The following is a 17,834-nucleotide window of genomic DNA, read 5'->3' as shown; positions in this document are numbered from 1 at the left end:
CTCTTCTGTAGGTGGTTTTTCAATTTTTTTACTCTCAGGCCAGTCCATGATCACTTCTAGAATTCCAGGACGGCTGAGTTTTCCCATTCGAGCTCGTTGAGTAATTAATGAAATCCACTTACTCCAAGTGGCATCAGTAGCATGATGGGTGGAGGGAACCTGTCCTTTAAACATCCAGTTTATTACTGGCAAGCGAGGTGCTAGAAGAAGCTGAACCTCTGTCCCAACTACTTCAGAAGCAGCCCGAACCCCCTCATACACGGCTAAGATCTCCTTCTCAGTTGGAGTGTAGCGCTCCTCAGACCCTTTATATGCTCGACTCCAAAATCCTAGGGGTCGGCCTCGGGTCTCTCCTGAGGCTCTTTGCCACAAACTCCAGGTGGGACCTTTCTCTCCAGCAGCAGTGTAGAGGATGTTCTTCACATCCTGTCCCGTCCGTACTGGCCCCAAGGCCACGGCACGGGCTATTTCTTGTTTTATCTGCTCAAAAGCCTGCTGCTGCTCAGGACCCCATGAGAAATTATTCTTCTTCCGTGTTACCTGATAGAGAGGGCTCACTATGTGGCTGTAGTTTGGGACATGCATTCTCCAAAAGCCCACTACTCCCAGAAAAGATTGGGTCTCTGTTTTATTTGTGGGCGGAGACATAGCAGTGATTTTGTCAATCACATCTGCTGGGATGTGACGACGTCCATCTTGCCATTTTATGCCTAAGAACTGGATTTCCTGGGCAGGCCCCTTCACCTTGCTGCTCTTAATGGCAAAACCAGCTTTCAAAAGAATTTGGATTATCTGTTTCCCTTTCTTGAAAACCTCTGCTGCTGTATGGCCCCACACCACAATGTCATCAATATACTGCAAGTGCTCAGGAGCATTACCCTGTTCCAAAACAGCTTGGATCAATCCATGGCAAATTGTTGGGCTGTGCTTCCACCCCTGGGGTAAACGGTTCCAGGTATACTGAATACCTCTCCAGGTAAAAGCAAACTGTGGCCTACATTTTGCAGCCAATGGGATGGAAAAGAAGGCATTAGCAATATCAATGGTGGCATACCACCTAGCTTCTTTTGACTCCAATTCATACTGGAGTTCTAGCATGTCTGGTACAGCAGCACTTAATGGAGGTGTGACTTCATTCAGGCCACGGTAATCTACCGTCAGCCTCCATTCCCCACTGGTTTTACGCACTGGCCATATGGGGCTGTTAAAAGGCGAGTGCGTTTTGCTAATCACTCCCTGATTTTCCAATTGGCGAATTAGCTTGTGAATGGGGAGCAATGAGTCCCTATTGGTGCGGTACTGCCGTCTGTGAACCACTTTGGTGGCAATTGGTACCTCTTGGTCTTTTACCTGGAGCAACCCCACAACAGAAGGATCATCTGACAGACCAGGTAAAGTTGACAGCTGCTTAACACCATTTGTGTTTACAGCAGCTATCCCAAAGGCCCATCGATACCCCTTGGGATCCTTGAAATATCCCATCCTAAGGTAATCGATTCCCAGTATACATGGAGCCTCTGGACCAGTCACAATAGGGTGCATTCGCCAGTTTTTACCAGTGAGGCTTATTTCGGCCTCCAACATAGTCAATTCTTGGGAACCCCCAGTCACTCCATGGATATAAATTGGTTGTGTCCCTTGGTGACTTGAGGGCATTAGGGTGCATTGTGCACCAGTGTCCACCAAGGCTTTATATTTCTGTGGTTGAGATGTGCCAGGCCACTTAATCCACACAGTCCAGTATACTCTGTTGTCCCTTTCCCCCCCCTGGCTGGGGGCAGGGCCCCTCTATTGTTTACCTCGTTGACTTGCAGCAACTGGAACTCTCCCCCGTTTGGAAGAGTTCACCTTGGTGGTTGTTTTGGATTGTAATTCTTTCACTCGTGCCTGAAGTGCAGAAGTGGATGAGTTATACCACTTCTTTATATCCTCCCCATGATTACTCAAGAAATACAACAAAGCAAAACGTATGGTCTTATCATTGTCGTTTGCTTGAATACGAGGTCGTCTCTTTTTTATGGTTGAGATTTTCGATGATACAGGTCGAGAGGAACTCATGTTGTTTAGCTCTCTCAATAGGCGATCGTGGAAATCCTGGTTTCCATCATCTGGTACCACCGTGGATTCATCTACATCAGGCACATTAGCCAATTTGTCAATAATATCACTTTGTGTTTCCTCCACTTTGTCTAACCTTTCCACTATTTTTTTTCCCATTTGGACAATGGCTGAAGTATAAAGCTTAACTTCTGTAGCGCTTATAAATAATTCAAGCTCCTGAAGTCTGCTAATTAGCTCATTTACAAGGGGCTTTCTTTCCCCTTTGCCATATACCAATGCAAGTGCACTGGCATGCTTTTCTGGAGCTGCCTTTGTAAAGTCACGCCACATTTGTCGTGGAACGTGGACTGCTTCAGGATCATGTAATTGGTTTGGATTGTTACGATTGAACTGGGGGCTGTAGAGCATTTCCACCAGAGCCCTTTCTCTCAAAAATTGGATACCTTTCTCCATATCAGTCCATTTCTTTTTCTCAGGCTCCAAGTCCCGTTTAAAGGGGAATCTATCTCTTACCGCTATCAACATCCGCTTCCAGAGGGTGTAGGACCGATTTTGGCATGTGCCTATACCTCTGTCCACACGTGAGTCCCTGGAAATGCTACCCAGTTGGCGAGCTTCACTGCCATCGAGCCACGCACTGTTGGCACCATTGTCCCAGCAGCGAAGTAACCAAGTGACCATATTTTCTTTTGGCTGACGTGTGAAATCCTTTCTCAGATCTCGAATTTCACTCAGTTTAAAAGATCGATCAATAATGGTCGTAATACTTTGCTCACCTTTTGCTCTATCAGGAGTCCCAGGTGTTAATGTTGGCAGCTGTGTTGATGAGGCTGCCCCATCTATAAGTTTGGACTCGAGAAATTCTCGTAAAGAAAATTTAGCTTTTGGCTCCTCGTCTGACTCTGACCCTGACTCTGACGCTTGTGTTATTTCCTCCAGGCGACCTTCCTCCTTCTTCCTCTCTCCTAACTTTCTCTGCTCCTCTGACTTCTTCTCCTCCTCTAACATCTTCTTATACTGCTCTAACAACCTCTGCTCCGCCGACTTCCTCTGGTCTTCTGACTCCTCCTGCTCTCCTGAGTCCCCCTGACCTCCTGAGTCCCCCTGCTCTCCTGAGTCCCCCTGCTCTCCTGAGTCCTGCTCTCCTAACTCCCTCCGCTCTTCTAACTCCTTCTGCATTTTCTCTATCTGAGTTGAAACTCGTTTTGTTTTTCGCCCTCTTACAGGGGCAACCAACATTGTATCTGGTGCCCCCGGTGGTTGGTTAAGTTGGAGTACATACGGTTCAGACTTGAGGGTGTCGCATTCCGCCCTGAGGACGTTATAACTAGACTGGAGGGCGTCGTGCTCAGACTGGAGAGCGTCGTAGTCAGACAGGAGCTCGTCGTACACAGACCGGAGGGTGCTGCGACTGGCTTTGAGGGCGTTGTAGTCGGCCTTGAGGTCAGTGTACAACGAGTCAATAGAGTCATGTTTGACCTGGAGATCGACGCACTTACACAGGAGGGCGCTGTGCTCGGACTGGAGAGTGTCGTGCTCGGACCGGAGGGCATCGCGCTCAGTCTGGAGAGTGTCATGCTCGGACCGGAGGGCATCGCGCTCAGTCTGGAGAGTGTTGAGCTTGGTCTGGAGGGCATTGTGCTCGGTCTGAAGAGTGTTATGCTCGGACTGAAGAGTGTTGTGCTCGGTCCGAAGGGCATTGTGCTCAGTCTGAAGAGCGTTATGCTCGGACCGGAGGGCATTATGCTCGGACTGAAGAGTGTTGTGCTCGGTCTGGAGGGCATTGTGCTCAGTCTGAAGAGCGTTATGCTCGGACTGGAGGGCATTATGCACAGACTGAAGAGTGTTGTGCTCGGACTGGAGGGTGTCGCAGTTGGATTGGAAGGCATCATGCTCAGTCTGGAGAGTGTCATGCTCGGACCGGAGGGCGCTGTACTCGGACTGGAGAGTGTCGTGCTCGGACCGGAGGGCGCCGTGCTCGGACTGGAGAGCGTCGTGCTCGGACCGGAGGGCGCCGTGCTCGGACTGGAGAATGTCGTGCTCGGACCGGAGGGCACTGTGCTCAGACTGGAGAGTGTTGAGTTGGGATTGCAGGGAGCTTTTCTCATCCCAAAGTTTTTCTGCGTCAGCTCTAAGACTCTCTTTCTCGTACCAGATTGAGTCTCGTTGGTACAGGAGATCTTTTCTCTCAGCTTCAAAAGCTTTTTCTCTCTCTACCTTCTCATCCCAAAGTTTTGCTGCGTCAGCTCTAAGACTCTCTTTCTCGTACCAGATTGAGTCTCGTTGGTACAGGAGATCTTTTCTCTCAGCTTCAAAAGCTTTTTCTCTCTCTACCTTCTCATCCCAAAGTTTTGCTGCGTCAGCTCTAAGACTCTCTTTCTCGTACCAGATTGAGTCTCGTTGGTACAGGAGATCTTTTCTCTCAGCTTCAAAAGCTTTTTCTCTCTCTACCTTCTCAGTCCAAAGTTTTTCTGCCTCAGCTCTAAGACTCTCTCTCTCAGGAATGGTATTGACTAAGGCCCAATAAGCATTAGCTAGGCCCAAAATCATTTGTGCCTCCTGAGATCTGCCTGAGCCACAACATTCCTGCCTCAAATATGCAATCAAACTCTCAGGATTCTTCAAGTGTTCAGGAGTGAAGCTCCATAACACTGAAGATGTCTGTCCTTTGAGAATCTCTTCAATTCCCTGCCACTCAGTATTCTCTGGTTCTAGGGAAGACTTCCTCCGGATGTTATAAATCCAGATACTGAGTGAGATTATTACAATAATCAACAGTAAGATCAGGGAGATTAAGAGTGTGGCCCACTGATCATTCAAGAACTGCATAAAGGATTCATAGAAAGAAAGAGGAGCACGCTTAAAAATCACCATTTCTGTATACTTAGTTGCATTAGTTGCTCCCTCTGGAGCTGTATACAGATACGAAGTGAGCATTGCTAACCATGCTTTCAATTCATTATACAATTGTATAGCTCCATAAGAAAAAGTGGCTAGCTTAAACATGGCCCAATATGTTCGGAGCGTCTCAAAAAAGGAACCAATGGCACACAGTCCCTGGTAAAACAAATTTAGTAGAGAAAACATTTTTTTTTTTTTTTTCCTCCAATAGAGAGAAAAAGTAAAAGAAAACAAAGCTCAGCAGTGTTTATAAAATATACCGGAGTATTGGCAGTCCGCCTGGACTTTCAAGGTCAAGCTCGCAGGTGCAGAATCGCAAACACGAGATAGCTCCTTAACAGGGAAAAAAAACTCGTAGCTCTGTTAAAAGCTAAAAGAGCAACAGAAGAAAACACAGAAAAACAGCAACTCAATTTGCCCGCATCCTCCACCAAAAATCTGTCACGGTTTGAACTAAAAATCCACCTGCGTCCGTGACAGGGGGCCGTAGGCCCCGGAGGGGCCCTAGGCCGAAAGGAAAAAAAAAATAATTAGGAAGAAGAAAACAGCGGCAACGATCTAAGGAGGCACACTTATTTACTAAATACTATATCGAAATACAGGATAACACAATATAATACAATATAATTGAAATTGAGCTAACGAATCAAGCAAAATAGGAGAGAGAATGAGTCCCGTAACCGAGAGGCCTACTGTGAATCTAGGCGAACGGCTGAAGGCTCCCACACACTCCCCTGAACGCCAGAACTCGAAAGACGTCAGTCTGTTCTGCGACAGAGTTAATATAGAGTCCAGGTCCCGTGACCCATCGTGTTGTTCCCTGGGAGATGTAGTCTTCTTCTGATAAGTTGCAGATTCAGTAAAATTATTCATGCTTTATATGATGTTATGATGTGGAATACCGATAGCAAAAATTACAAAATTATTAAACCATGACACATTTTCATAAGTTTTTCATTCTACAGCAGTTACTCTAAAAAGTAGAAACCAGAGGTTCATGCATCAAGACAGCACACTTCAAGAATTAGCTACAATCTGCACTGCAGATATGAAAAGTTAGAACCAAGTTTCACATGCTATTCTGCTGAGATTCAGCCTCAATTACTAAATTGCTTTTAAGCTTAATAAACAAAAAATGATTCTAATAAGTAATTCGCTCTTCGATGAGGCAAACTTCACAAAGTCCTATCACCTTTTGCGAGGGTAGACAGTGCTAGGACGAGGGGGAATGGTTTTAAGCTCAAGGAGGGAAGGTTTAGATTGTATGTCAGGGGAAGTTCTTCACACAGAGTGGTGAGGTGCTGGAACAGGATGCCCAGAGAGGCTGTGGATGTTCCATCCCTGGAGGTGTTCAAGACAAAGTTGGATGGGGCCCGGGCAGCCTGGCCTAATACCAGATCTGGAGGTTGGTGACCCTGCCTGTGGCAAGGGGTTGAAACATAATGATCCTTGGGATCCCTTCCAAAGCAAGCCGTTCTATGATTCTGTGTCTCTAAGTCTGGTTCGATGGAAGACTGAAGTTTCCAAACTGTCATTCAGTAACCTATGAAGCTCTCCAAAGGACACCAAATACAAGCATATGCAAAGAGAATTCACAGATATTTGCAAAAAACATGGCTGTGCTCAAAATCAACATCGTAACTCTAACCTTATTGTAAAGAATAAACTCCCACAGAACAACCATAAATGCCATATGAGCTCTCATACATTAAAACTGAAGTCTCTTCTAAATAGTAAGAAATAGTAATAAACACTCTGAGGAAGTTCTGAAATTAACTTTAATTTGGTTTACGGTCAAAAGCTGGCAAACCAATTTTAAAGTCTTCAAAAACAATTTTACTAGCATCCCACATATCCAACTTTCATTTAATATACTACAGTGGTAGAATGCATTTACAGAAAAACTTCTGTCCTGCCTGTTTTACTGCTCATTTTCTTACTTACAATTAATGTGCTTTTAGTTACCTTCTTAAAATCACAGAATTATTAATATTATTATGGAATCATGTGATGTGTATTTGATGAGAAGTCAAACTCTAAATTCTCATAGCAACACTCACAAATTTGCCTGCCCTCATCCTATTCCTCCAACTTAAATGCAATTAACCAGTTATAAAACAACCCTGCATTTTAAAGGCAGATGGGACTTTTGTACTCTTTTCCATCTTTTTATCTAAAACGTGAATTTATAGATTAAACCACATGCTGCACAGTTCAAAGGGAAGAAGTTGACAAATACTGATACCCTACCACCTTTTGAAGATTCTGCAGATTTAGCTACAGCAATCATCTTTGTGGATGGAGTTTGATCATGGCAAACTTGATGCAAGAAGTTTATGGATTTTCCTATTAGGAGGACCTAAAAACAAGAGATTATTATTATTTTTTAGATTCAATTGTCACTTGCATGTTAGGTCAAAGTTAACAAAAAGTCCACCCACAACCACCACAATAGTTTGTCGTCATCTTTCTTCACTCTTAGCTTAGCAATCTCCACCACAGCAACCCAGAACTCCAGTGACAAACACTCAAAATCTCCTTAAATAAAGTCTACCAGTTAGAAAGTGGGAAAAAAGAAAAATCCCTGAAAGAGTCCTTAGTCCTCCTTAGTACACAATTCTATTAATTTAGTTATTCTTAGGATGAACACCTATTGTTAGTTTTGGTCTCCATTTTCTTAATAACAATCTAAATGGTAGCACAGGCCAACAAATCATCACCAGATTCATTATAAATATCATACCTTTTTTGATTGCTCCATTGTAATAAAAGAAGGGATCATTGATTTCCTCAGAGTGTACTTGTCATGCCACAACCGGTCAGTTTTAACTGTAGGATCTGAAGCTACAAAAAACTGTAGATTGAAATAAATATTAAAATCAAAAGAGGAACATGAGCCGCAGAATAACTATGCAATTTCTAGAGGAAGTCTGCAACCATCAGCTGTTCTATCCCATCTACCAAAGCAAAGGTACTTACAAGACTAGAGATAACAAGAGGTACTCAAAGTAGAATATTCATTCTAAAGTTACAAAGAACTCTGTATACATTACTACTGCTACTAAGCAGGAAGATACAGAGATGATACTTGGATCAGAAGAGAGAATCTATCATTATTAGTCCATTATTTTGCCTCTATAAATAGAGCCAGGATATGATTTATTGAAGACAACACATTGTATCACTGCGACCTCAGGACATCTCACTAATACTGAATTCATTAAGCAGAGCCACACTTCATGTTGACTGTACACATTACTTATTTACATGCTTACATCACAATTTACTTCTTCAGTTCTCCCCTAAGCTTCCTACAGGCTTCTATAAAGCAAATGAACAAAGATAATACATTTCTTATATATTAATTACCTCATGGTATGTATCCTCCAGCTCTCCATCATAAATCCATCGATAAAGAAAATTCAGTACAGGATGGGATACCAGGCCAAGAATGTGCTGAACCAGAGACCTCATGTAGGGATCTCCTGTTTTAGTATAGGCATGAACAGCTGAAGCTAGTTCACCACCTTTTCTTCCTGTAAGTTCATAGGGAAAAGGAACAGAAATATATGAATGAAATAAAATATTCCACAATTAAATTCAGAAGCCATCAATTTTAACTAGTCTCATATCTCTGAAAGCTTACTGAATACACTACTAAAATGTATAGAAAGTAAATTTTTACCATTGACTGGGAATGCTTAGGTTTTAAGGCATGAATCATTAATCTCACTGAAGTATTATGCCTATTTTTGACATGGCATTCTGTTTGTACTGCCTATGTACAAACTGCTATGTACACTGCAGTAATGTAAATTTACAGAATCAGATCACCCACAAAGGCTGACTCTATGCTTCCTTTCTTCCTCAGAAGAGTGTTGGAAGTATAGTGTGAAGCTATAGTATTTATTTACTTTCTATCTTGTACTTGTCTCTCTCGGATAGTCTGTGTGCAAATATAAACACAAATGTATCTTTTCTGCTTCGCAGTTACAGTCTCCTCCATAGTTCCACTTATAGGTATCACCTCCCGTCATCTTCCAATTGAAACAGATCAAATAAAATATATCCAGCACTTGTTTTGCTGTTGTGCTATAGTTTAAAATGTCCTTGTAGAACAGGCCTAGGTTGGTTAGTGACTAAGTTTTGGTCAACTCCAGCGCCACTCCCCAGTTCTTCATTGTGGATCACCACCACATACTTCTTTCAAATTTGGGTAGTTTTGCTGTTTCACATCAATCTGCAGACAAGTTGCAAATTGCTGCCAAATGTCAGCTTGTGTAGAAAAATACTCATACCCATTGAAAAGGCTGAACTAGTCATTTTGTAATATTGGTGGGGTTTACCACAGTATAATTATTCTCTGAAAGACAACTAAAATTGAATAATTGAAAAGTGTGAAAGGTATGTCCCTAAAATTTGAAGGATATTTTCAGCATGTCCTAGTTTAATGTTTCAAACAAACAAACAAAAAACCAACCAAGACATTTAAGTGCATCTACAAAGCACTCAAATTCATCAGTTTTCTGCTTGAAGTAAGAAAAGGAAATACTCCAGAAGATGAGCTACTCAAAATTGTCCAAAACATGTAATCGCAATATTACTGATATCCACAGTTAGCAGGCACAGCCACTCAGAAGTTAAATAACTTCCCCAAAAATGTCAGATGAACATTAAACAGACCTTGACAGTGATCAACAAGTGCTGCAAGGGTCTTTAACCTTATTTTAGGATCATATGTCCAGACGAGAAGACGACGAAGTGTTAAGCTGCTTTCAAGTCCCAAATTTACGCCCTGATCATCTTCCAATTGGAGCTGATAAAATAGACAGATGTATCAAGGAACAAAACTGGAAAGCACCGAAGCATGAAATAGCGTTTCATCGTTTTTGTTCTGTAATTAACATTTTACTAATAAAAGCACAAAGAACAGCGTGGGGAAAGCAGAAAGAAGTTCATGGTGATGGAATTTGTCTTCCCAAATGTATTAAGCCCTGCTTTCCAGGAAGAGACTGGACATCTGCCTGCCGCTAGAAAGTGGTGAATGAATTATTCCTTTTGCTATACTTGTGCACAAAGCTTTTGCTTTCCCTGTCAAACCATTATTAATTCAATTATGTTTTTGCCATGCTTCCAATTTCTCCCCACCTTCTAAGAAACAAGACTGAGTGAGAAGCAGGATAAGAACTTGGTTTATCAACCCAAGTGAGTGGCACTAGAATCTTCCTTTTTTCATCATTATGTTCCTCCTCCCACTAGAGTCATCAGTTATTTGAAAGGAGGAAGGGTTAAGAGGTCTGAAAGCTTTGTTTCAAAGAAATCAAATATTTTCATGGTGAAAAAAAAATTTGGAAGTTATAATAAAACTACAGCAAACCAAAAAATCAAACATATTATGGACAGAGCAAGAAATAATTACTAAAAGGTTAACAGGTTGGTAGCCAGGAAAAAATACAAGAAGTGATAATGACAATCACTCAAAAGTTATAAACGTTAAAGAACTGCCCTTGTTCCTAGCTTCTAAGCTACAAGTCGCTTGGAACAGAGAGAACATTTTTCTCCCTTCTCAAAAATGTGTGATGCCATTTGGGATCTGAATGACAGAAACATCACACAAGATGAAACTGGCTAAAGTGAAGCAAAAAGGGACAGAGGCTTAGAATCATCTGTTACATTTCTTGCTCACGAAAAACATCAGATTTCTGAGAGAAAAATATTTATGAATATATATATCCAAGGAGTAAGTAATATACAAGTTACAGTGTATTGCAACCATTGTCAATAGCAGCTGTTGAACATCCTTCCTGCTCTAAAAGGATACCTACATGTACATTTAGGAGTTGCTTTGCTTCGCAATGTCTGAATAAGCTAAGAACCATCTAGTTTACCTGAGAATGCAAAACAGACAGAAGTCGGTAGTATTCTTTGAGTTCCTGATGTAAGGCTGCACAAAAACTCTGAAAGAGAAAGAAAAGGAAAAACTGTCAGGAAACATCTTCCTGGTTTAATGTAGGACAGACCTTTTATCCTTTTATCATACTGTGAAGGTAATTAAAAGCTTCCTTAAAGTAACTGAGCTACAAGTTTCACCACATAAGCCAAGTCTCAGAAAACTGGCCTACACGCGAGTGCTTCCACTAGAGATGTGCAGTCCTTTTCCAAGAACAAATTCGGATGACAATGTGCATATATTACCATCACAATGACAATGTGAATAATTACCACAAGGAGTGCAAAACAAAACTTAACCGAGAAGACCTTTCTTAATTATTTAAGAGGCATTACATAACAAAGAGCAGCATTTCAATTTCAAAAAGGCCTCTAATAAAGGAACACAGAAGTTAGACAGCTACCATTATGTATATTGTACAGACTATGGCATAAACAAGAAAACACAACTGTCATAAAAGAATACTTCCATTAAGTGCTGCTGTACTGAGTAATCCAAACTTCTGTCCTTTTACCCATTGGCAGCTATAGATGATTTTTCACTTCACATAAAGGAAATGAATAATACTGAGAATACACAAAGAAACTTAAAGAAAGCACAAATGTTAACGGGTCCGAACTAAAGAAAAGACTGCTCTCTATGAAACAATTCTAAGCATAGCTACTTTGGGTTACTGAAATATAAATATATCAAGATTATTTTTTTAAGATAGTTCTTGAAAGAATACTCGTTTAGTAATGGATAATGCCCTACAGTTTGGGAATCCCAGGTATTTTGTTTCTTATTTTTGTTCTTAACCTAGCATGTAGACTGAAAATACTAGTGCAATGTCTTCTAAAGCTGAAATAGCAATACTACTCAATTTTGGACCACATTGAAAAATTTGGACTTTAAACACTTAAGAAATAAGGATGCTTTTTATATTTTAAGAATAAAGAATTACTCAGGCACCTCTCTTCAACCCATTCTAAGCAATGTTTAATAAAAAAAAGAAAGAAAGAAAACCATCTCACATGAACCCAAGAGCTTCAAGTGAAATATTTATTCAATAAAATACATACAGCGCATAAATCGCTACTACAAGAACAAGAAAAAAATTGATCTTCTTTCCTGACAAAATGACTACCTACTAAGACAATAAGAATCCTAGGGGAAAAAAAAATACAGTGACAAAAATACAACAAACACGAATCTTGCTATTGTATGTTTTATTGAAGAAAAAGCCTTCCTTTCTTCAGCTCTACTTTATCAGTTAGAAAGCCAGACCAAATGCATTTTATTCCAAGGATACTGAAGGGCAAAATTAAACTCCCTTATGTGTGATTGCACTTTTCATTTCTTCTCACTTGCTTCTTCAGTACATTTTGAAACTTATTTAAGCAGTATTTGTCAAGACAGAGGGCAGGGTAAAGCCTCCAATGAAACATCTGAAGGCATTGCAAGTGTATACAAAAGTGAAAACACTATCACTGACTTTAAAGTGAAAATTTACATTCAGTGCCAATCCCAGCATTGAAAATCACAGATGGTTGTTTCCCGAAACACTGCCCTGGAATTCTGATTTAGTCTACAGCAAGACAGCTCAGAAAGAGAGAGAATGCTTGCTAAAGAGAAAACATTTTAAATGCCCGCTACACTAAATGGGTATTTTTTTCAAATGGGCAAAATGTCAAAATACAAGGCAAGTTTTATTTCATTGCCAATGATTTCTGAGGACTACGTAAAACTTACATACTAAGTAGCAAACACTGAAGTGCAGTATATATAGATATACCTCTACTTCAATAACTGTTGTTCCTGATATTTTGCCTGGTAAAAACAGTTGTTTCATTCTACATACACCTTATCTTACACAAGCATTACCTTAGACAAGCATTCTTTTAAAATAGTAAGCAAAAGTAAGGTACTGACAGAAGGAGTAGAAATGTTCTTATTTGTATACTTATGCACTAAAAATGTGGCAAGTATTTGCCTCAAGCAAAATTAACAGCGTTAGAGGTATGCAGATTCATCTAGCTACCTGCATAGCTCTCTTCTGATTATCTGAAACACCTACATATGGTAACCAAGATATTGAACATTCATATTCTTTGAATAATTAAAGTTCTCCCCTTGCTGTAAACTTGCAGATTAAAGACAGAGACAGGGAAAAGAAGCATAAGTATGGAGCTACTAGGTAAATAACTCAAAACTTCACCCATATAAAAGGTGGAGAGTCTGAAGAAAATGTATATACGGTAACACTACTTTATAAAGCATGGAAATCAGCACTGGATCACTAGAAAATATTTATTTGTAGCTAAAAGGATTATTTAGAATAAGAGACAGAAGGGAACAGAAAAAAACATTAGAATAGTAGGAAGCACTACAGTATCTCTACTGACCTCTTAAGAAAAATTAGACTGAAGGGAGAAGCACTTCAATTTCTTTGCAGATTAGGTAGGATGTAATGGCTAGAGGCAAGGACAACATTTCTGTCGACTCAGAAGGGATAATATCCAGTTTTACAGAGGAAGCAAGTGAGAGGAAACGAGAATGCCTTAGCAGTAAATGTGGTTTTGGGTATTACAGCAGCTGTGAAGTTACTGTAGACTACAAATCATGATGATGAAACCTATAAAAACAAAAATTGACATTCTTTTGATTCTGTATTTAAAAGAAAGGGCAGACGATAATGGGATATTTGCATTTTTATGTAGAGTTAATTAGTATTAACACATGACCATCAACATTAGCTGGCAAGACAAGAGTGTCTCCTCATAGGTCACCTTAACAACTGAAGGAACGATGAGGTCCATCATCTCATTTAAGCCATGTTTTTGTTTCTAAACACACATAAGCACTTCAATTAAAAAGTGAGACGAAAAACAAAAGGATCCTATGCAAGAAACCTTCTTGCACCATTCCCTTGCCTTCAGTCTTTGACCCACAGTGGCAGGCCATAAAATGAGTAAATCGAAGGATGAATGGTCCAAGACACAAATTCTCCTAAGTTTATTCAGCATTCTATTTCTGCATTTCACTTGGTAGTTTCTAAGGAAATAAGACCAAAATACTGTAGCAAAATCAAATTTTTTCAGTAGACCTACCTGACCCACAAGTCCAAATGCACGATCCAAACTCCTTTGGTCTGTATATTTTCTTATTTTATTATGTAGCCATCCCAACTCTGCAAGTCTGCTTGTGGTGTCTCTGAGAGATTTGGACAAGCTCACCTATAAAAATTAAGAGAAACAATACCTTCTAAGTTGAAGTCAAAGCATGCAGACCCATTTCTTCCCTAAAGTCTTTCTCATAAAACAAACCAATTCAGGAATGCATAGTTTTATCTTTCACTGCAGGGATACTACCAAAAAGCAGACAGCTATGTAATCAGCATTAAGCATATACATGTAACCCATGGAAAGGCAACAGCAACAAATAAATTACAGTCAACTCTGGGATCTTCTTTTACATTTAGCAATTATGACAGTAACAAAAAGGTGATGTAGTATCACACTTTGTCTTAACTTGAAAATCAAGACTGGAAATACTGGGTCTCCAAAAAAAGCTGCCTATGACTGAAACAAGTAAAGAAACCTAGAGAAAATAATTAAATAAATACTACTAATAATTAAACAAATACTAATTGGTAGTGAGATCAGAGTTCAGTCCTGAGCCCTCCTGTTTAGCCATACAAACACAGCCTCAACTGCTTGAACAATTTCTAAAGAATAAATTCAAGCCCAAATATGGTTCAACACAGACAGAAATGCTGCCACAGCTACAACATGCAAAAAGAATTATTCAGAATTCTACAGTTAGAGTGGTTGGAAAACATTAAACACAATTACACATCCGCTGAAATCAAATGAGGAACAAGCAAAATTGGCTTACTGTTATTATATTTGTATCTATTAGATCTAATCAGAAGCTTTCAGCTTATACAGTGCTGAATGTCATCAACCGATCTAATATTAAGGATGACATTAGAAAACACTCATGTAAGAATCAACAGCTTAGCAAGTATGTTACTGTCTGGAAAATGACTGCACATTACAAACATTTTTAAATAGAAGATTGCTTCCATTCTCTGTTTAGGCAAAATTGTGTAGCTATGGGAAAACTTTATGTTTTGACTTGTTTGGTTTTTTTTCCTTAACAAGCAGTCAAAACAATTAAGAGTAGGTAAGAGATTGCTGGTCCTCATAGACCAGTAAGTTCCAGCTGCAGCTCTACTCTACCTATTAAGTCCTCACTATAGCTCAGTATAAATGCCAACAAAGAAGAAGGAGGGAAGACAACTGACCCCACAATCAAATCAAAGACAGATAAAAGACATGAAGCTCTAAGCAAGTAGCATTACTGACCACAAAGGACTTGAATAATCAAAATCCCAGTGTTAACGGAATTAGGGGTTTGTAGTAACACAATTTTCCACCTCAAACTAGCCTACGCAATGTGGAATTCATGCAGAAACATGGTAAAATCCACAGCACTAATTCTGCTACTACTCATTACATTTTCTCTATGTTCCTTTAAAAAAACCTGTTGCCCTATTTTTCCTTTGCCATATACAATCTAAATTAGATGTGGAATGTAATTATCACAGTGCAAGTGTTGAGGAATTAGAAATTTTGCAGCATCTGCAGGTTTAAAACACGAGAGCCTTAGTCAATTTATTAACAAGATTTAAATGAATATAAGTTTTCTATTCCCATAAGGAGCCCTAAATGTCATTATAAACCTATGGGAGGAACAATGATTTACGTCAATTTTCACTACTATTACAGAGGAAAAAAAACAGTTCAGATATAATCAAAATCTTGGACATGAAATAGCCCAAACATAGTTCCCAACACTTTTGCACTTGTATTGTATATGCTCTTAATGCAAGTGAAATTTAAAGACATTGTCTTTCCATTTGAGCAAGAACATGAAAAGCAATTAGTGAGCTGAAATTGAATTGTGATACAGTACTCTAAATACTGAATAAGACATTAAGGCAACTAGAGCCAACTGAATGACCTCATCTGAACCACTGTAACTTGTAACCAAGTCCATAAGGTCAAATGGCTGCCTAGCATCCATACTGTATCACAGGCTGCTTTCTTAGACCAAGAAAGATGTGGTCATCTTTCTTGCCTGCATCTACTTTACATTAATTTTTATACACCGAGGAGGGCAAATGATGACAAAAGTCCTCAAATTAAGCCAAAACTTAGGAGTCTTTGTACTGGCTTAATATTTTGAGTCCACCTTAGATATTCCTGGCCTGATACTACCTCTGAACAACTTTGAAAATGCAGGTTTCTTCAGGGAACTCAGTTCAGCCATTATTTTTAAATTTCTACTGGCACATTTATGTTGCTTTTTGATACAGAAACACACGAGAACTTTCAGCCTTCACTATGACAGCTGTTTCCTAATGTTGCTCATTCATTCAGCAGCCAGGAGAAAGCAGTCAAAAATATTTCCGAAGTCCTTATTTTACAATATTTTCTTTCACTTTTCAATTCTGATATTACATTTATCCAGGATAATAATGACACTATTTGTGCATCTAATTCTGAGCACGTGTAAAAATTCAGAGTAAGCAATATGCTAACAGTAACAGATATGTTCTTTCAAACATGCCATAATATAAAAGCTAGAATTCCATGTCTTTGCCTCTGGATATAAAGAGAAAGTAGGCAAAAATGCACATGGACTTGAAGCACCTGAGTTTCCTCCTCAAAATAAAAACAACAACAACAACAAAAAACAACCCAAAACCTAAAACCCACCCCAAAAAAAAAAACAAACAAAAAACCCAAAACGTTAATTTCACTCCATAATGCCCCCTACATTTGTTTGACAGTGGCTTTCTTTCCATCCATCTGAATGCATAAAGAAGGCGCTCGGTTTGACTGAAAACAGAAGGTTGTTTAATAATTCCTGAAACTACCCTGTTAAAACTAAATAGCTATTCTTCACTTGAACATCTGTCTTCTCACATACAAAATACAAGTTCCCATACAGTACCTTCCCCTCAACTTTATAGCAATTTTCAGAATTGCACATTTTGATGTTTTTGCCATCTATTCCCTGGAAGACATACAAAACATCTCTTACAAGGTTAGCTTCAGTTATCTCAACAGAACCTAGAAAGGAAAACAAGAAAAAAAGTGTTTAGATTTGCCAGAAAAATCACATCAGATTTCATCACAACTTTAAAAATTTATGTGTAAAGAATTTTTAAAGACATTTAATCCAACAAAAGGAAAGGAAAGCCAAGAACTCCCACTACTTCAATCAGGTCATGTAGTATGTTACATTTTAATGAATACTTCAGCAAGTTTTAAACTTGTTATCTTTTCTGATCCTGTCAACACTGCAAGATTGGAGGTAAGCTTTATAATAAGTTCACCTTTCTTAGAACAGTTGATGCTCTTAACTGGGTCTTACAAGAACAAACTGTAGCATGGAGAATATCAGAGTTAATTCAGAATAGAGAGTTGCTTGTTTATATGTGTCTTGAATGTCACTGTTCAGTGTAAAGAGGTGAATAAAAATCAGTCTGTCAGCTGCATAACAGCTACAGAGTTGACCAGCAGAAAGCAGTATTGTTTCTGAATCTTTGATTGAGGAAAGCTCTTGCTATCCCAACATTCATTCTGCCTTCTGGCTCATATCTACAGTTGGAGGTTAGATTACATTTGAGATTTAAAGGGAATAACAGACTGAGAAAGATATTATGCAGGCCACTGAAACTATTCCCACCTCTTCTGGGCTATAAAGCATCATCTCTTTTCTTGACTTCATTTAAGGCATCAAGAATGAAGCAATTTCAACTATCCAGACCATCCAGAAACTGAGATGTTACAACATCCTTCTCCCAAACTTGACAGCACTCTTATCCTGATCAGTTTACCTCTCAAATAGATCCACCTAGCCAGAATAA

General features: G+C 39.5%; 1 protein-coding gene across 6 annotated transcripts in view; it reads right to left on the bottom strand.

The window, feature by feature from the left end:
* Positions 1–17,834, bottom strand: part of TUBGCP3 (tubulin gamma complex component 3) — a 49,904-nt gene that overhangs the window by 14,155 nt on the left and 17,915 nt on the right. For 3 of the 6 annotated variants that reach the window (XM_085552490.1, XM_085552454.1, XM_015849179.3), the window contains exons 7-13: positions 16,916–17,034; positions 14,002–14,127; positions 10,851–10,919; positions 9,646–9,778; positions 8,332–8,498; positions 7,706–7,816; positions 7,213–7,321 (exon numbers count right to left, since the gene is read on the bottom strand). In XM_085552490.1, coding sequence (XP_085408616.1) covers positions 7,213–7,321; positions 7,706–7,816; positions 8,332–8,498; positions 9,646–9,778; positions 10,851–10,919; positions 14,002–14,127; positions 16,916–17,034 — 834 coding nt within the window. Of the gene's footprint in view, positions 1–7,212; positions 7,322–7,705; positions 7,817–8,331; positions 8,499–9,645; positions 9,779–10,850; positions 10,920–13,296; positions 13,421–14,001; positions 14,128–16,915; positions 17,035–17,834 lie in introns of those variants that run through there. The other 3 variants (XM_085552462.1, XM_015849186.3, XM_085552486.1) reach the window with 2 other exon arrangements.

Source organism: Coturnix japonica, chromosome 1 (genome assembly GCF_054131305.1).
Source record: "Coturnix japonica strain WE chromosome 1, WE-NBRP24, whole genome shotgun sequence".
Taxonomy (NCBI): Eukaryota; Metazoa; Chordata; class Aves; order Galliformes; family Phasianidae; genus Coturnix; species Coturnix japonica.
Note: the sequence above shows the minus strand (reverse complement) of the source record. Positions and strands in the feature narration are given on the sequence as shown.